The sequence below is a fragment of the Ornithorhynchus anatinus genome, chromosome 1, assembly GCF_004115215.2.
Source record: "Ornithorhynchus anatinus isolate Pmale09 chromosome 1, mOrnAna1.pri.v4, whole genome shotgun sequence".
NCBI lineage: Eukaryota > Metazoa > Chordata > Mammalia > Monotremata > Ornithorhynchidae > Ornithorhynchus > Ornithorhynchus anatinus.
The window spans coordinates 183572775-183592065 of record NC_041728.1 but is presented as its reverse complement, the minus strand read 5'-3'; the positions used below and the strand labels follow the sequence as shown (position 1 = coordinate 183592065).

The window sequence follows — 19291 nt, the reverse complement described above, 5'->3', positions numbered from 1 at the left end:
GGATGGAGACTGAGCCCCACGGGGGACAACCTGATGACCTTGTATCTCCCCCAGCACTTAGAACAGTGCCTGGCACATACTAAGTGCTTAAGAAGTGCCATCATTATTATTATTATTATTACCAAATGTACTGCCCCCCGCCCCCTCCTTCTAACCACCACCGCCCCCTGCTGGAAGACGGCAGACACTGCACCCTCTCCCTTCCTGTCACCGCCCCCTGCTGGAGGATGGCCGGTACTGCCCCTCCTCCTCTTCCCTGCACCGCCCCCTGCTGGAGAACAACCGGTACTGCCCCCTCCTTCTCCCCTCCCGCCACCGCCCCCTGCTGGAGGATGGCGGGTACTGCCCCCCTCGCCACCGCCCCCTGCTGGAGCTCGGTGGTACCGCCCCCTCGCCCCGCCACCGCCCACCCTGGAGAAGGAGGGCAGCCGGGCAGGCCCCCGTGGGGTGCTGAGCCCTGTGCCGAGCGCTGGGCGGACGCCGGGCCGGAGAAGGGGGAGGGGCGAGGCCCCAGCCCACCTCTCCGTCTCTCTGGGTCCGCAGGAGGTACGGCTTCCGGAAGCCGGACGGAGCCCAGAAGGTGACGGGGATGGGTGGGTGGGTGGGTGGATGGACAGACGGGTGGACGGATGGGTGGACGGATGGATGGGTGGGCGAATGGATGGACAGATGGGTGGGTGGGTGGACGGATGGATGGTTTGGTGGGTGGATGGACAGATGGTTGGATGGATGGGTGGGTGGACGGGTGGATGGACGGATGGGGGGGTGGACGGAAAGACAGACGGACGGATGGGTGGACAGATGGATGGTGGGAGAGGGGCTGGGTGGGCTTTGTCGGTGCAGGTGGCTGGTGCTGACTCGGTCTCTCCCGTGCGGGGCTTTGGGGGGGCGTCTCTCCCAGGCCGAGGAGAGGCAGATGGTCCCGGGTCCCCCGGGGTCGGGGGGCAGGCCCGCCCACAGCCTCCACGAGGAGGAGCTGCAGGCGGCTGAGGAGGTAGGTAGAGGGGTCCACTGGGGGGGGGGGATGCGGGGGCGGCGGGGCGTTATTTCATTTGTCCCTGGGCTGGTCGGTCGCGGCCCCTTCCCCGGGGGGAGGGCGTGGGGCGGGTGACCGGGGAACCCCTTCTCCCCTTCTTTCAGAGGAGGACGCCGAGGTCCAGAGAGGGCCAGCGTCAGGCTGGGGGCCCACAGCGTCTCTCCCGGCTCCGGCCTGGCGGGGCGGGGTGGGGCCCGGTGGCGTGGGGCCCGTCCGCTCATTTCCTCTCTCCGTTTCCCTTTCGCCAGCTCCGCATTGAAACTCTGATGACCAAAATGGCCGCCACGGCAACGGAGGAGGTGACGATAGCTGCGGGACTTGCTGAGCCCTTACTTTGTGCCAAGCACTGTTCTGAGCACCGGGGGAGATGCAACCTCATCGGGTTGGACACGGGCCCGGTCCCACGGGGGTTTCTCACAGTTTCCGTCTCCACTTTCTAAATGAGGGAACTGAGGCCCAGAGAAGTGAAGTGACTTGACCAAGGTCACGCAGGATACACGTGGTGGAACTGGGATTGGAACCCAGGTCCTCCTGACTCCCAGGGCTCTAACCATTAGGCCATGCTGCTTCTCAGTGTATCCCTTCCACCCCGGGCCATTTCTCCACTCATTCCCTGGCTCTGGGGTTGCCCATAATAATAATAATGAAGATGGTATTTGTTAAGCACTTACTATGTGCCGAGCACTGTTCTAAGCACTGGAGGAGATATAAGGCGATCAGATTGTCCCCCGGGAGGCTCCCAGTCTTCATCCTCATTTTCCAGATGAGGTCACTGAGGCCCAGAGAAGTGAAGTGACTTGCCCAAAGTCACCCAGCTGACAAGCGGCGGAGGTGGAATTAGAACCCACGACCTCTGACTCCCAAGCCCGGCCTCTTGCCACTGAGCCACGCTCCTTCTCCTGAAGGCTGAGGGGAGGGTCTCATGGGCCGGGTTGTGGGGGGCGGGAGGGGGTAGGGAAGGGGAGGGTCTCCCCGCGGGGTCCCAGCATCCTCCTGGGCCGGCAGGGTCCCGTGACGGCCGGAGCGCTGGGCCAGATCGTCGGACAGCAGGTCCTGGAGATCAGGGACGCGGCCTCCAAGTACGCCAGCCAGGTACACCTCCGCCCCCCCAACCCCGCCGTCCGTTTTACACATGCGACAGGGAAGGCTCAGAGAGGTTGAGCGGGCTGCCCGAGGTCACACAGCAGGGCCGAGGCAGGGCTGGGACTGAAGCTCGGGGGTCCCAGCTTGGGGGGCAGCAGCGGGGGAAGGCGGGGCGGGTCCCGGGCTCTGGGTTGCTCCATGCCACCAGCTGGGTCGGGGATCAGGGACTGGCCCTCAGTCCCTCGGGGGCGGGGATCGGGTCTACTAACTCTACTGTCCTCTTCCAAGCGCTCAGCACAGTGTTCTGCACTCAGTAGACAGCTCCTCAATAATAATAACAATGCTATTTGTTAAGCGCTTACTATGTGCTGAGCACTGTTCCAAGCGCTGGGGAAGAGACAAGGTCATCAGGTTGTCCCCCATGGGGCTCCCAGTCTTCATCCCCATTTGACAGATGAGGTCACTGAGGCCCAGAGAAGTGAAGTGACTGGCCCACGGTCTCACAGCTGACAAGGGGCAGACCCGGAATTAGAATCCGTGACCTTTGACTCCCAAGCCCGGGCTCTTGCCAATGAGCCACGCTGCTTCTCCTGTGCCTGCTAACTCTGTCATCCTCCCCCAGCGCTCACTACAGTGCTGGGCGCACAGTAGACCGTCGGCTCCTTGAGGGCAGGGATCCTGTCTGCTGTCTCTGTTGTCCTCTCCCCAGTTCTCAGCACAGCGTTCCGCACACAGTAGCCTGGGAGCTCCTTGAGGACGGGGCGGGTGTCTGCTAGCCGTATTGTCCTCGGTCCAGCGCCCTGCGCACAGTAGACCGGAAGCTCCCTGAGGGCAGGGAGAGCGTCCCGTCCCGAGCGCTGAGCGCAGCGCCGTGCACAGAGTAGGGCGGGAGGTGGTTGAGCTGCGGGGGTGTTCCGCGGGGCGGGGGTCGGTGGCGGGGCTGGGGTGGACGTTCTGGGCGTCCCGCAGGCGTCGGCGTCCGGCGAGGACGCGGTCGGGGCGGCCCGGCCGGGAGCGGCCCAGCGGCAGCAGCACGGCCGCCTCGTGGCCTCCCTCAACAAGCAGATCGCGCACAAGACCCGCCTGCTGGACCAGGTCGGCCGGGGGTGGGGGTCCCGGGAGTCCGGGGGTCCCGGGGGGTCCCGAGGGTTCCCGGGGGGCCCGGGGCCTGATAGGGAGGGGGGTCCAGGGAGGGGCGCCGGCCCGGGGTCTCCCGGAAATCCTCCCGGCGGATGGAACTCCGCACTAAAAGCGGCGCTGTGGGCCGGGCCGGGCTCCCGCTGCGTGCGGGGTGCCGTGCTGGGCGTCCGTCGTGTGCACAGCTCGGGGCTGGGCGTCCACCATGTGCAGAGAAGGTTGTGCTGGGCGCCCGCTGAGGGTAGAGCACCGGGCCGGGCCTACGCGGAGACGCACACTGTGTTGTGGGGAGGTTGCAGTTGAGGGTGAGGAGGTGGAGGCTGATGGAAGCCTCCCTTCTCCTTCTCCTCCTCCTCCTCCTTCTCCTCCCTCTCTCCCCCCCACTTCCTTCCCTCCTCCTCCCTGACTTCCTCCTCTTCCTCCTCCTCCCCTTCTCTTCCTCCTCCTCCTCCTCTTCTTCCTCCTCTTCTTCTTCCTCCTCCTCCTGCTGGTCCTCCTCTTTTTCCTCCATGGCCGCCTCCTCCTCTTCCTCCTCCATGACCTCCTCTTCTTCCTCCTCCCCTTCTCCTCCTCCTCCTCTTCCTCCTACTGCTGCTCTTCCTCCTTTTCCTCCATGGCCGCCTCCTCTTCCTCGTCGTCGTCGTCATCCTCCTGTCGTCGGTCCTCCTCGGCCTCCCCTTCCGCAGCTGCAGGCCCAGTGCGCCGCCCTGCAGGCCGACTGCGACAGCGCCAAGAAGATGCTGGCGGAGGTGACGGGGGGCCGGGGCCGGGGCGGGCCGGACTGGGGGGCGCGGGGCTGGGAGCCCCTCCCGCCAGGTGCCCCCTGACCTCCCGGCCCCTCCAGGTTCAGAGCCACCGCAACCAACTGGACGCTGAACTGGACGCCCTCCAAGAGGCCGAATCTCAGGCCGACCCCGGGTAACCCTGCGCCGCCCTGCCCCCGCCCCCACCCCCACCTCCACCCCACCCCCACCCTGACCCGGAGGGCCCCCGGAATCCGGAGTAAGGCCCCAGGGCCTGGGAGTCAGAGGACCCGGGTTCTAATCCCAGCACCGCCACTTGTCTGCTGTGGGACCGTGGGAAAGTCCCCGCGCTTCTCTGGCCTGTGCGGCACCTGGGACGGGTCACTTCACTTCTCAGTTCCCTCATCTGTAGAATGGGGATGGAGACCGTGAGCCCCACGGGGCCTGTATCTTCCCCAGCGCTCAGCACAGTGTCTGGGCATATAGTAAGTGCTTATGTACCACCATTATTAGTGTTATTATTACTCAGGTCTCCGTGTCCCCCAGCACATTACACGAAAGGCCCTCGTGTCTATACCGTGAAGCCGGGGGGCTCAGTGGGTAGAGCCCGGGCTCAGTGGGTCCTAATCCCGGCCCCGCCACTTGTCAGTGGGTCTCGGTTCTCTCTGTAAAGTGGGGATGAAGACCGGGAGCCCCATGTGGGACAACCTGATGACCTTGTATCTCCCCCAGTGCTTAGAACAGTGCTTGGCGCATAGTAAGCGCTTAACAAATACCATCAGTATTATTCTTCTTCTTATTATAATGGAGATGAAGCCTGTGAGCCCCTCGTGGGACAACTTGTTGACCTTGTATCTACCCCAGTGCTTAGAACAGTGCTTGGCGCATAGTAAGCACTTCACAAATGCCATCATTCTTCTTCCTCTTCTTCGTCTTGTCACGCTCAACCCCTCGTGTCTCCCAGCATGTTGCGCTCGTTCATTCAGTCGTATTCACTGAGCCCTTACTGTGTGCAGAGCACTGTACTAAGCGCTTGGGAAGTCCAATTCGGCAACAGATAGAGAACATCCCTGCCCAACACCGGGCTCACGGTCTAGAAGTGGGGAGACGGACGACAAAAGAAAACGAAAGAAGCGGAGAGGCAGCCCCACACTCAGCCCCTCGTGTCTGCCGGGGCGTTTCGCTCAGCGCCACCCGGGACGCCGCGCTGAGCGCCTCCCGGGACGCCGCGCTGAGCGCCTCGTGTCTCGGTCCCAGCACGCTGCAGCAGCTCCGGGCCCTGGTGGCTGTGAACGACGGACTCAAGAGCCAGGAGCAGGAGTTCCGGGCCCACTGCCGGGTCAGTGCCCGCCCTGGGTCGGGCCGAGGGGCGCGGGGCCGGGAAGACCTCCTGGAGGTCTTCAGTAAGCTTCACAAAGCCCTCAGTAGGGCTTTGAACTGGGGGGGGGGTAGTCATTGTCCGATAGATTTGAGGAGGGAGGGCGTTGCGGGCCAGAGGCGGGACGTGGGCCAGGTCAGAGATGCTTGGAGGTTATAGGGGAGAGGGAGAGCTTGGGGGTGGGTAGGCTGTTATGGGGGTGGTTGGGGTCTAGGGTGGACCCTGAAGGTGTTTGAGGGGGCTAGGGTGGGCTCTGGGGGGGGTTAAGGGGGCTAGGGTGGTCCCTGAAGGTGGTTGAGGGGGCTCGGGCGGACCCCGAGGGTGGTTGAGTGGGCTAGGGTGGACCCTTGGGGTGGTTAAGGGGGGCTAGGGTGGCCCCTGGGGTTGGTTGAGGAGAGCCAGAGGGGGCTCTCAGGGTGGTTAAGGGGGGGCTAGGGTGAACCCCGAGGGTGGCTGAGGGGGCTAGGGCGGACCCTGGGGTTGGTTGAGGGGGCTAGGGCGGGCCTCGGGGTAGCTGGGGGAGGGGTGTCCAGAGGGGGTGGTCTGATGGGGTCCGTTGACTTTCCAGGAGGAGATGACCCGCCTCAAGCAGAACATCGAGAGTCTCAAGGCCGGGGCCGCTGAGGGCGGCGAGGATGAGGTGAGAGATCCACCCTGTGGGGCACCATTCGAACTCACAGCCGCTCTCAGGGCAAGGGGTGCGGAGGGCGGTCTGCCCCTCCAGGGGCTGTGCAGCTTCTTTCCCTGTCTCTGTCTACCCCGTCTCTCTCTGTCTTCCCTGTCTCTCAGTCTTCCCTGTCTCTCAGTCTTCCCTGTCTCTCAGTCTTCCCTGTCTCTCAGTCTTCCCTGTCTCTCTGTCTTCCCTGTCTCTCAGTCTTCCCTGTTTGTCTCTCTGTCTTCCCTGTTTGTCTCTCTCTGCCCCCCCCTCAGTCTTCTCTGTCTCTCTGTCTTCCCCGTCTCTCTCTCTGCCCCATCTCTCTCAACCTTCCCTGCCTGTCTTCCCTGTCTCTCTCTGCCCCATCTCTCTGTCTTCTCTGTCTCTCAGTCATCCCTGTTTTTCTCTGCCCCATCTCGCTCAGTCTTCTCCGTCTTCTCTGTTCTTCCCTGTCTCTCTCTGCCCCACGTCTCTCAGTCTTCCCTGTCTCTCTGTTTTCCCTGTTTCTCTCAGTCTTCCCTGTCTCTTCGTCTTCCCTGTCTCTCTCAGTGCCCTTTCTCAGTTTCCCTCTGTCTCTCTTTCTCTGTCTCTCTCTTTCCATCCACCTCTCTCTCTTCCCGTCTATAATTTCTTTGAGTGTCTGTTTGCCTCTCATCTCCTTGAGGGCAGGGACCGTGACTACTCGCTCGATTGTCCTCCCCCCAAGTGCTCAGCACAGTGCTGCGCACACAGTAGACTGTCAGCTCCTTGTGGGCCGGGCCAGAGTCTCCTAACTCCCCCTTCCTTGCTCTGTGTCTCTCTTGCTTCTGCCTGTCTCTGTGCCTCTGGTCTCGCTTTCTCCCTCTGTCTCTGTGTTTCTATCTCTGTGTCTCTGAGTCTCTGCCAATCCCATTCTCTCTGTGTTGGCATCTTGGTGTCTCTGTTTTTTTTCTCTCCCTCCAGTCTCTTTCTCTCTGTCTCGATATCTCTGTGTCTCTGTCCAGTCTCACCCTCTCCCTCTGCCTTGGCGTCTCTGTCTCGGTGTCTCTGTCTCGCCCTCTCCTCTGTCTCTCTCCCACTTTCTTGGTGTCTCTGTCTCGGGAGGCAGCGTGGCCTAGTGGGTAGATCCCGGGCCTGGGAGTCAGAGGCCGCGGATTCTCCATCCCGCCTCCGCCACGCGTCCGCCGCGTGACCTTGGGAGAGTCACTTCCCTTCTCTGGGCCTCAGTTTCCTCATCTGGAAAATGGGGATTAAGACTCTGTGGGACAGAGACCGGGTCCAACCTGATTATCTCGTACCTACCCCGGCGCTCAGTACGGTGCCTGGCACATAGTAAGCGCTTAACAATCATTATCATCAATATTACTATCATTACCCTCTCCCTCCGTCTTGGTGTGGCCGTCTAACCGTCTCTCTCCGTGTCTCCGTCTCGGTGTCTCTGTCTCGCCCGCTCGGCTGTCTCTCTCTCGGTGTCCCCGTCTCGCCCCGTCCCTCTGCCTGGGCGTCTCTGTCCGGGCTCGCCGCGTGTCGGTGCGGGGCGGCCGCGCTGCGCGGTGGTCGGCGTGTGTCCGTGTCTCCCGGGTGACGGGCGGTCTCCGCGGCCGTCTCCCCGCACGTCTCTCTCCCCGGCTGTCGTCTCTGTCCCCGTGGTTCCGGCCTGCAGGAGCCGGCGAGAAGGATCGGCCGCCAGTACCAGGCCGAGAAGGACAAACTCCAGAAGATACGTCTCCTGCTGGTCAGTGGTCCCCGACCCTCGACCCCCAGGCCCCCCGACTCCCCACCCGGGGCTCTCTCTCCCCCGCCGAAGCCCCCCAACTCCCCGGCCGCGGGGCTTCCCCGGAGGAGGCAGGCAGGCAGGCCGAGGGTGCTTTCCGCAGTCTAGCCGAATGCCCCCCCGCTGCAGCCCGAGCCGGCCGCCCCCTCGCTCCCGCAAGACCCTCGCCCAGATCGGTTCTCCCCGCCCCGCCACCGTCTGCTGTTAGTCGCCGGTCCTCGTGTCCCAGGCTAGAGCCCAGACCTGGGGGTCGGAAGGACCCGGGTTCTAATTCCCGCCTCCGCCCCCTGTCCGCTGCGTGACCTTGGACGAGTCACTTCCCTTCTCTGGGCCTCAGTTCCCTCCCCCGTCAAATGGGGATGGAGACCGTGAGCCCCACGGGGGGTGGGGACGGGGTCCCACCCCGTTTGCTTGGATCCACCCCAGTGCTCGGAGCAGCGCTTGGCACAAAGTTAGCACTTAGCAAGCACCGTCCTTACACGCCGCCGTTCAAGGCGCCGGAGCCGCGGCTCTGCGACGTGTGGAGCGCCGCGCCGGCCGGGTCCTGAGCGCGGAGGGAGCCGGGGGTCCCCGTCCCCGACCCCTCCCCGAGCGTGTCACCCCTCGCCCCGACCCCCCCCAGGCCCGCAGGAACCGGGAAATCGCCATCCTGCAGCGCAAGATCGACGAGGTGCCCTGCCGGGCCGAGCTCAGCCAGTACCAGAAGAGGTTCATCGAACTCTACGGACAAGGTGGGCCGGGGCTGGGGACTTCGGGGGGCTTCGCCGGGGCCGCGGGGGAGACGCCTTGAAGGTAGCGTGGCCCAGTGGGTAGAGACCCGAGTTCTCATCCCGGCTCTTCCACTCGTCCGCTGGGAGACCTCGGGGAAGTCACTTCACCTCTCTGGGCCTCGGTTGGTGAGCCCCCGTGTGGGACAGGGACCGCGTCCAACCTGATGAGCTTGTATCTACCCCGATGCTTAGGACAGTGCTTGGCACGTAGTAAGCGCTTCACAGATACCGGCGTTATTGTCAGTGTTATTATTGTTGAGCACCCGCTGTGGGCAGTGCCCTGCAATAGAGAAGCCCGGGATAATAAAGGGCTTCCACTGGAATGGGGGAGACAGAGACACCGAGGTGGAGACAGAGATGCCGAGGCGGAGGGAGGGGGGAGACAGAGATACCGAGATGCGGGGGGGGGGGGCAGAGACGCAGAGAGAGAGGGGGAGGCAGAGACGCAGAGAGAGAGGGGGAGGCAGAGACACAGAGAGGGGAAGGCAGAGACACCGAGATGAGGGGGAGGCAGAGATGCAGAGAGAGAGGGGGAGGCAGAGACAAAGAGAGAGGGGAAGGCAGAGACACCGAGATGGGGGGGAGACAGAGATGCAAAGAAAGGGGAAGGCAGAGACGGGGGGGGAGGCAGAGACACGGGGGGAGGCAGAGATGCAGAGAGAGAGGGAGGCAGAGACATGATGGGGGAAGACAGAGACACAGAGGAAGAGGGGGAGACAGAGACACAGAGGGAGGGGGAGAGACAGTGACATGGGGGTGGGTGAGGCAGTGACACCGAGAGAGAAGGTGAGGCGGAGACACCGAGAGAGCAGGAGAGGCAGAGAGAGGGAAGTAGGGAGGCCGGCGAGGAGGCTGCAGCCTCGGTCCGGCCCGGAGGTGACCGTGAGGCGACCGGGGCGGGAGAGGGGCCGGCCTGAGGTGGGGGAGGGGGCCAAGGGGAGATTCGTGCGGTCGTATTGATTGAGCACTTCCCGTGTGCAGAGCACTGTACTAAGTGATGCGCAGGATCCATCTCCCCGCAGGCTATGGTGGATCCCTGTGAGACGGGAAGGCCGGGGGTGCCGTCTACAGGGATGGGAATGTCACGGGGAGGACCAGCTTCGGGTGGGAAGAGGAGGAGCTCTGTATTGGACGGATTCGGTTTGAGGTGACGGGAGGACGGCCAAGGAGAGTCAGTCTGGGGTATTTACTGAGCGCTTACTGCGTGCAGAGCACTGGCTTCTAGTCAGCTTGTCGGCTGTGTGACCTTGGATAAAGTCACTTCTCTGTGCCTCAGTGACCTCATCTGTAAAATGGGGATGAAGACCGTGAGCCCCATGTGGGACAACCTGATGACCTTGTATCTCCCCCCAGCACTTAGAACAGTGCTTGGCACGTAGTAAGCGCTTAACAAATACCAACATTATTACTAAGCCCTTGAGAGAGTACAAGTGGGCCCAGAAGGTCATGGGTTCTAATCCAGGCTCCCAGCTTGTCTGCTGTGTGACCTTGGGCAAGTCACGTCACTTCTCTGGGCCTCAGTGACCTCATCTGGAAAATGGGGATGAAGACTGGGAGCCCTACGGGGGACAACCTGATGGCCCTCGTATCTATCTCACCTGTAAAATGGGGTTGGAGAGGGTGAGCCCCCCGGGGGACAGGGACCGTGTCCAACCCCATTTGCTTGGATCCACCCCAGCGCTTAGTACAGGGCCTGGCACAGAGTAAGCGCTCAACGGTAGAACGGACACACAGAACAGCTGCCCACCAGGAGCCGACCCTCTAGAAGGGGGAGACACGTCGCAGAGACAGGAGGAGAGGCGAGACCGGAGAGAGGGAGAGAGATCGGGGCCGGAGAGGGAGATTTGGGAATCGGCGGGAGTTGAAGCCGTGGGAGCGGATGAGTTCTCGGAGCGGGTGGGTGTAGGGCGTTGGAAAACGGTGCTCTGCCTTCACTGTGTGTTCAGTCCTGAATAGCCACAGTGCTCGCCGGGCCTAGCCCTGAGCGAGGGTAATAATAATAATAATAATAATGGTATTTGTTAAGCGCTTACTATGTGCCAAGCACTGAATGCCCGCCCTCCTCATGTCCGCCAAACTCTCCTTCCCTCTTCAAAGTCCCCCTGAGAGCTCACCTCCTCCAGGAGGCCTTCCCACGCTGAGCCCCCTCTTTCCCTCTGCTCCCCCTCCACCCTCTGCTCCTCCCCTCAGCACTCTGCTCATTTGTATATATTTTTTATTCCCCTATTTATTTTGTTAATGAGGTGTCCATCCCCTTCATTCTATTTATCGTGATTAAGTTGTCTTGTTTTTGTCCGTCCGTCTCCCCCGATTAGACCGTGAGCCCGTCGTTGGGCAGGGATGGTCTCTATCTGTTGCCGAATTGTCCATTCCAAGCGCTTAGTACAGTGCTCTGCACACAGTAAGCGCTCAATAAGTACCACTGGATGAACGAATGTACTAAGCCCCGGGGTAATAATAGATAATGATGGTTTTTGTTAAGCGCTCAACTCTGTATCAGGCACTGTCCTAAGCGCTGGGGTGGATCCAAGCAGATCGGGTTGGACACCGTCCCTGGCCCACGTGGGGCTCACACTATTCATCCCCATTTTTTACAGAGAAGGGAACTGAGGCACAGAGAATAATAATAGTGTTGGTCTTTGATAAACGCTTAATCTGTGCAAAGCACCGTTCTAAGCACTGGGTGGGGATACAAGGTGATGACGTTGTCCCACGTGGGGCTCCCAGTCTTCATCCCCATTTTCCAGATGAGGGAACCGAGGCCCAGAGAAGTGAAGCGACTTGCCCGAAGTCACACACAGCGGACAAGGGTCGGGGTCGGGATTAGAACCCGCGACCTCGGACTCCCAAGTCCGGGCTCTTGCCGCTGAGTCACGCCGCTCCTCATGGTGGCGATGGGATCGATCGATCTATCGATCGGCTGAGGGCCCGGGGCGTCGTAGCCTGAGGAGGGGTCCCACCCCCCTCCGCTCTCTCCCCTCATCCTACAGTGCTGGCTACGCACAAGGAGACCAAACAGTTCTTCACGCTGTACAACACGTTGGACGACAAGAAGGTCTGCCTGGAGAAAGAGGTGAGAGGCTGGGGAGGGGGAGGAGGACAGTGTGGCTAAGCTGGGCAGCGCCGGGGGAGATGCCCCCAGTGGGCGGAGCGGTCGCTGGTATGTATTGAGCACCTACTGTGTGCAGAGCACTGGGCTGAGCGTTTGGGAGAGGGAAATGGAACAATCTATAAGAGATGTGAGGCAGACGGGGATAAGGGGAGGTTGTGGTAGGGACCCCCACCCCGCCCTCCAAGGCCCCCTCCCACCATACAACAAGCAGCACGGCCTAGTGGTTAGAGCCCGGGCCCGGGAGCCCGAAGGTCCTGGGTTCTGATCCCGGCTCCACCGCTTCTCTGCTGTGTGACCTCGGGCAAGTCACTTCACTTCTCCGGGCCTCAGTTCCCTCCTCTGGAAAATGGGGATGGTGACCGTGAGCCCCACGTGGGGCGGGGACTGCGTCCAATCCGATCTGCTCGGATCCCCCCGGCGCTTAATACAGCGTCTGGCACACGGCGAGCGGCTGACCAGTACCGTCATCGTTCCTGCAAGTTGTCCCCTCTCTCCCCGGCCGCAGGTCAACCTGCTGAATTCCATCCATGACAACTTCAAGCAGTGAGTGGGGGCCGGGGGGGCGGCGGGGGTGGGGGTGGGCTTCCCCTGCTCGGGACCGTCCTGCGCCCCGTCCGTCCTCCGCCCCCCGGGGGTCCCCGTAACCGTACCTCCCGCCCCCCGCCGCCCCCTCAGAGCCATGGCCTCCCCGGCCACCCGAGACCAGTTCCTGCGGCAGCTGGACCAGATCGTCGACGGCATCAAACAGAATCGGATCAAGGTCGGTCCCGCCCCTCCCCGCCCTCATCGGACCCTTCTCCCCCTCTCGACCCCTTTTCTCTCCTCTTCCCTCCTTCTCTCCCTTCCACCTCCTCCCTCTGAGCCCTTTCTCGCCTCTCTCCTCCTCCTCCCTCTTCTTTTCTGCCTTCCTCCTCCTCCCTCTCAGCCCCTTTCTCTTCCCCTTCCTCCTCCTCATTCTCTACCCTTTCCTTCCTCCCCCTTTCTTCTTCTCCCTCTGTGTTCTTTCTCACCTCATTCTTCCTCCCTTTTCTATGCTCCCTTCCTCCTTTTCCCTCTGTTCCCCTTCCTTTTCGGTCTCCCTCTTCCTCCTTTTCCCTGTCTCCCCTTCCTTTATACCATTCCCCTTTCTCCTCCGGTTTCACCTTTCCAATATCGCCAAGATCCGCCCTCTCCTCTCCACCCGAACGGCTACCTTACCGCTACGGGCTCTCGTGATATCCCGGCTAGACTACCGTGTCGGCCTTCTCTCCGATCTCCCTTCCTCCTCTCTCGCCCCGCTCCGGTCTATCCTTCGCTCCGCCGCCCGGCTCGTCTTCCCGCAGAAACGCTCTGGGCCCGTCACTCCCCTTCTTAAACGACTCCGGTGGTTGCCCGTCGACCTCCGCTCCAAACAAACTCCTCACTCTAGGCTTCGAGGCTCTCCGTCCCCTCGCCCCTTCCTACCTCTCCTCCCTTCTCTCTTTCTCCCGCCCACCCCGCACGCTCCGCTCCTCCGCCGCCCGCCTCCTCGCCGTCCCCCGGTCTCGCCCGTCCCGCCGTCGACCCCCGGGCCGCGTCCTCCCGCGGTCCCGGAAGGCCCTCCTTCCTCGCCTCCGCCAAACTGATTCTCTTCCCCTCTTCGAAACCCTACTTAAAACTCACCTTCTCCGAGAGGCCTTCCCAGACTGAGCTCCCCTTCTCCCTCTACTCCCTCTACCGCCCCCCCTTCGCCTCTCCGCAGCTTAACCCTCTTTTCCCCCCATCTCCCTCCGCTCCTCCCCCTCTCCCGTCCCATCCCCTCGGCACCGTACTCGTCCGCTCGACCGTCTATATTTTCATCAGCCTATTTATTCTGTTAATGGAATGTACGTCGCCTCGATTCTATTTAGTCGCCATCGGTTTATATGAGACGTTCTTCCCCTCGACTCTATCGATCGCCATCGTTCTCGTCTGTCCGTCTCCCCCGATCGGACCGTGCGCCCGTCAAACGGCGGGGACCGTCTCTATCTGTTGCCTACTTGTTCATTCCAAGCGCTTAGTCCAGTGCTCTGCCCATAGTGAGCGCTCAATAAATACTATTGAATGAATGAATCCTCCCTCTTCCTCCTACGCACCCTCCCCCTTCCTCCTTTTCTCTCTCTCCCCTTCCTCCTTTTCCCCCTTCCTCCTTTTCCCTCTTTCCCCTTCCTCCTTTTCCCTTTTCCCCCTCTTTTTCCTTTTCCCAGTTCCTTTTTCCTCTCTCTTTCTCCCTCTCCCTCCTACACCCTCTCCCTGTCTCCCCCTTCTTCCTTTTCTCTCTCCCCATCCTTCTTTTTCCTCTCCCCCTTCCTCTTTTTCCCCCTACCCCCTTCCTCCTTTTCTCTCTCTCCCCTTCTTCCTTTTCTCTCTCCCCATCCTTCTTTTCCCTCTCTCCCCCTTCCTCCTCCTCTCTCTACCCTTTCTCGCTTCCTTCCTCCTCCTCCCCCCGACCCCTTCCCCTTTCTCCTCTTCTCCCTCTCCTCCTTCCTCTCCCGCTGTCGCCACTTCCCTCTCCTCCTCCTCCTGCCCCCACCTCGGCCCCTGCCTCCCGGGCTTGCCCCCCGACCCGCCGCCCGCCCTCTCCCGCGGCCCGGTTTCTGGAGCGCCCAGTGACCGCGGGGCAGGAAGATGGGCTCCTCGGGCCGCCCACCGACCGCCCCCTGGGGTGCCCGGGGTCCCCCCTCGGGGTGGGTCTCCGGCCGGGGTCGGGCGGGGGAAAGGGGCTGTCCCGAAGCGCGCTGACGGCCCCGTGCCCGCCGGGGGGCCGGGGGGTGGGCTCTGTGGCCGTCACCGCTCAGATGGAGAAACAGAAGCAGGAGAACAAGATGCGTCGCGACGAGCTGAACGACGAGCACCTGGGCCTCCTCGACAAGCAGCGTCTCTACTTCAAGACCGTCAAGGACTTCAAGGAGGTGAGAACCCCCCGCCCCACCCCCCGCGGGGCACGGCGGGATGCCCACCACGGGGGGAGACCACCACAGAACCCGTGGACGCGGAACCTGACGGGTTGACTGCGCGCGGAGCACTGCGCTGACCATTGGGGAGAGGGCAGTGGACGATCCTCACCCCCAAGGAGCTGACAGTCTGCTGTGTGCACAGCACTGTGCTGAGCGCTGGGGAGAAGGACAGTAGAGTGAGTAGACAGACTAGGTGACTGAGAGAGAGGAGTCGAGGATAACGCCCAGGCATTGCTTGAGAGACAGGGACGGACGGTGGTGCCGTCTACAGCGGTGGGATCCCCGTCCTTAAGGACCTTTTGGTTTACCGTGTTCAGAGCAGTAATAATTATAATTGTGGCATTTAAGTGCTTATACATTCATTCGGTCGTATTTATTGAGCGCTTACTGTGTGCAGAGCACTGTATTAAGCGCTTGGGAGAGGACAAGAGAACAAGAAACAGACACATTCCCTGCCCCCTGTGAGCTGACAATCTAGAGGGGGAGAGGGGTATGAATAGAAATGAATAAAATGAGGGAGGTGGACATGAGCGGTGCCGGGAGCTGGGAGGGGGGAGGAAGAAAGGGAGCGAGTCGGGGCGACGCGGAAGGGAGCGGGAGGAGAGGAGGGCGTAGTCAGGGAAGGCTTCCTGGAGGAGGAGGAGGGCCTTCAGTATGGCTTTGAAGGGAGGGAGATCATTGTCTGATATGGCTTAGTGGCCAGAGCCCGGGCTTGGGAGTCAGAGGTCGTGGGTTCTAATCCCAGCTCCACCACCTGTTTGCTGTGTGACTTCGGGTCAGTCATTTCATTTCCGTTCCCTCATTTGTAAAATGGGGCTGCGGACTGAGCCCCACGTGGGTCAACCTGATTGCCTTGCATCTCCCCCAGTATGTAGAACAGTGCTTGGCACATTGTTAGCGCCTAACAAATACGATTATTGTTATTATATGGGGAGGGAGGGCGTTCCGGGCCAGAGGCAGGACGGGGGCCAGGGGTCGGCAGGGAGGAGGTCGGCGCGAGAGGAGCGGAGCGTGCGGGCCGAGCCGGAGGAGGAGAGCGGCCGGGGGTGGGAGGACGGGGCGACTCGACGGACGCCTTTGAAGCCGACGGTGACGGGTTTCTGTCTGAGGCGGAGGGGGACGGGTGACCCCCGAAGGGTCTTGAGGAGCGGGGAGACGTGGACTGAACTGAATTGAACCTTGAACTGAACGGTTTTGTAGAAAAAATGACCCGGGCCGCAGAGTGAAGTGCGGACCCGAGCGGGGAGAGGCTGGGGGCAGGGAGGTCGGCCGGGAGGCCGGCGCAGTCGCACGAGAGGGAAGGGCAGATTTTAGCGACGTTGTAAAGGTGAAACCGACAGGAGTCAGTGATTGATGGACTGTGTGATTGAGAGAGAGGAGTCGAGGACAACGCCCAGGTATCGCTGGTGAGACAGGGAAGGACGGTGGTGCCGTCTACAGCGGTGGGAAAGTCAGGGGGAGGACGGGGTCTGAGCGGGAGGACGAGGGTTAAGTTTGAGGTGTCTGTGGGACGTCTAGGGAGAGATGCGAGACTGCAGAGGAGGAAAAAAATCAGGGCTGCAGATTTGGGAATCGTCCACGCAGAGACGGGAATCGAAGCGGAGAAGCAGCGTGGCTCGTTGGCAAAAGGCCGGGCTTGGGACTCAGAGGTTGTGGGTTCTAATCTTGGCTCCCGCCACTTGTCAGTTGGGTGACTTTGGACAAGTCACTTCAGTTCCCTCATCTGTCAAATGGGGATGAAGACTGTGAGCCCCAGGTGGGACAGCCTGATGACCTTGTATCTACCCCAGGGCTTAGAATAGTGCTTGGCACAGAATAAGCACTTAAGAAATACCATTATTATTATTAATTGAGGCCGTGGGACTGAATGAGTCTTCCAAGAGTGTGTGTGTAGATGACGAATAGAAGAGCTCCTCTCCCCCCCCCCCCCCCCGGCCACTGTCACCTCTCTGCTGACCCCGGGCCCCCGTCCCACCTCTGTCGCCGAAGGCCCTCCCTCCTCAAATCCCACAGACAATGACTCTCCCCCAGCTTCAAGGCCTTATTTGAAGGCCCATCTCCTCCAGGAAGCCTTCCCTGACTGCACCCTCCTTTCCTCTCCACCCCTTGTTCCTTTTCTCCCAGCCCCCCACACCACTTATGTCCACATCCCCCATTTATTGATTTCTATTCATGTGTCTCCCCCTCTCGACTGGAAGCTCACTCTGGGCAGGGAATGTGCCTTTTTGTTGTTAGACCGTACTCTCCGAAGTGCTCAGTCCAGTGCTCTGCCCACAGTAAGCGCTCAATAAATACGACTGACTGAATGAGCCCGCCAAAGAGACGGGGAATGAGCGGCCAGAGAGGTAGGAGGAGAACCGGGAGAGGACAGCGGCCGGGAAGCCGAGGTTGGATAACGTTTCCAGGACCCGGGGGCGGGTTACAGGGTCAAAGGCAGCCGAGGGGTGGATGAGGATGGAGTAGAGGCCGGCGGATTGGGCGAGGAGGAGATCGTTAGTAACTTTAGAGAGGGCGGCTCCCGTGGAGCGAAGGGGACGGAAGCCAGACCGGAGGGGGGCCGGGAGAGAACTGGAGGAGAGGAACTCAAGACGGCGGGTGTAGACGACTCACTCGAGGAGTTTGGAGAGAGCGAGACGGGGCCGTAACGGGGGGGGCAGCCCGGGGATCAAGAAAGGATTTCTTTAGGCTACGGGAGACGTGGGTGCCTTTGAAGTGGTGAAGAAGCCACGGGAGAGTAAATGGTCGAAGATGACGTTTAGGGAGGGGGCGAGCCGACGGTGAGGGGCTCCGGCTTCTGTCCGATGCGCAAAGGTGGACGGGCAACCGCCGGAGGGGCTTGAGGAGTGAGGAGACATATGCAGCATGACCGTAAGCCGTCACTGGGCAGGGATTGTCTCCATCTGTTGCCAAATTGTATATTCCAAGCGCTTAGCACAGTGCTCTGCACATAGGAAGCGCTCAGTAAATACTACTGAGTGAATGGATGATGTTCCCAGTGCTTAGCACATAGCTGGGCACCGCTTAAATGCTGTGGTTACTATTCATATCAATGGCCATCCCCCTAAATCGAACTTATCAGCTCCCTTCCCCGGCCTCCCGTCTTCCCTCCCGCTCCCCTGGTTGGTCGGCCATTTGTGTCTGTGTCTCTGCCGCGCTGGACCCGTGTCTTATCCACTTGTCCAGGATGTTATAAGGCCCGTGTCTTATCCACTTGTCCAGGAGCGGAAAGCGGTCACGCCACCCGGTCGCCATCATCCTGGCCCGCGTGGAGACGAGGCCACCTCACTGGTGTGTGTGTCTGTTTGCACGCCTGGGTGTACACGCGTGTGTTCACTCGCATTACACGCGTGTGTTCACTCTCGCCCTCCAGGAGTGCCGCAAGAACGAGGCTTTGCTGTCCAAAGTGAAGGCGCAGAGACCCTGAGGCCCCAGGGGCGCCGGAAGCCGGGAGGCGGCCGGTCCTCGGAGGCCCCCTCCGGACCCCTTCTCCCGTCACCTGCTGCCTTAGGGTCCCGCACAGTCCCGTCCCCCCATTTCCGGTCCAAACGTCTCTCCCCCGCACCCGAGCGCGAATCCCCGTCTCTTGCCCAGCGAGGGCGGCGGCGCCTGTGGGAATAAATCCAGCTCGGACCCTCCGCAGTGACACCCCCCCCACCAGGGGAGCCTCCTCGTCGCCTCGTGCCTCACCTGCCCGGGACCGCCCGACACCCCCTCACTGAGCCCTGCAAATCTACCCTAAATCCTTCTTGCTGCAGGAGGAGGTATGCAATGTCTGCCCTGCCGCAGGTTAGCTGCAGGAGGGAGGAGGGGGAGCCGGCCTGAGCCCCGTCCACTGTCCCCCTTCCCCCCCCCCGGGGCTGCGGGAGCTTGAAGCGCTCGGCCTTCAGGGCCGCGCACGCTCGGGCGCGACGTCCGTTCCCTCTGGCTCCTGAGGGATGGATGGGCTGGCTCTGGTGGGCGAAGCACTGTGCTAAGTCCAGGGGGAGCTCAGAGATGACTAGGGCCGAGCCGCTCCCCGACCTCCACTTGGGTTCATAGGAGTCGGAAATGGGACTGTGGCACCGTGTTACAGAGGAGGAAACCGAGGCCCAGAGGGGGTCAGGGCTTGCGTGAGGTAACCCGGCGGCGGCCCTGGGCCGCCCTCCCTCCCCACGGGGACAGGGATCACTGTAACGCTATCATTAAAGCGGCTCGGCTTACGGGCTAGAAGCTGTCTTGGGGAGCCAGGAGGACCTGGGTTCTAATCCCTCCTTGTGTACAACCCCATTTGCCCGGACCCACCCCGGCGCTTAGTACAGGGCCTGGCACATGGTAAACACCCAATGATCACTATGGTTTTAGTCACACTCAGCAGAGAGTGGGGCGAAGGGCACGGGGCTCCCCTTCTCTGCCCACCTCTTCCTGACTGCTGTTGAGACCCTTCCGCCCCACCCCAATTCTTGCTCTCTAGTGGGGCAGTTAGTGCCACCGAGGGGCTGGGAGAGCCTGGGCCGCCCTACGGCTTCTCGGGGCCTCAGTTTCCCCAACCCTACGAGGAGGTAAGGCCCCCTCCCCACCCGCGGACCACCCCCGTCGTCTGAGCCCGGATGAGGGGAGAGGGCTGCAGGGACCACCCCGACTTGTATATTCTCTATCGGCCCCAGTGCTGCTTAATAATCGTAAGAATGGTA

At 61.6% G+C, this 19291-nt stretch overlaps 1 protein-coding gene across 2 annotated transcripts in view; it reads left to right on the top strand.

The window, feature by feature from the left end:
- The window catches only part of CCDC93 (coiled-coil domain containing 93), a 33039-nt gene extending 14775 nt beyond the window's left edge, over positions 1-18264 (top strand). The window contains exons 8-23 of one of the 2 annotated variants that reach the window (XM_039913561.1): positions 544-580; positions 902-994; positions 1285-1335; positions 2042-2128; positions 3089-3214; positions 3943-4005; positions 4101-4174; positions 5257-5338; positions 5946-6017; positions 7675-7746; positions 8441-8516; positions 11546-11628; positions 12173-12210; positions 12343-12427; positions 14463-14576; positions 17992-18264. In XM_039913561.1, coding sequence (XP_039769495.1) covers positions 544-580; positions 902-994; positions 1285-1335; positions 2042-2128; positions 3089-3214; positions 3943-4005; positions 4101-4174; positions 5257-5338; positions 5946-6017; positions 7675-7746; positions 8441-8516; positions 11546-11628; positions 12173-12210; positions 12343-12427; positions 14463-14576; positions 17992-18045 — 1207 coding nt within the window. In that variant the 3' untranslated portion in view covers positions 18046-18264. Of the gene's footprint in view, positions 1-543; positions 581-901; positions 995-1284; positions 1336-2041; positions 2129-3088; positions 3215-3942; positions 4006-4100; positions 4175-5256; positions 5339-5945; positions 6018-7674; positions 7747-8407; positions 8517-11545; positions 11629-12172; positions 12211-12342; positions 12428-14462; positions 14577-17991 lie in introns of both variants that reach the window. The other variant, XM_029059533.2, reaches the window with a different exon arrangement.
- Positions 18265-19291: the final 1027 nt, after the last annotated feature.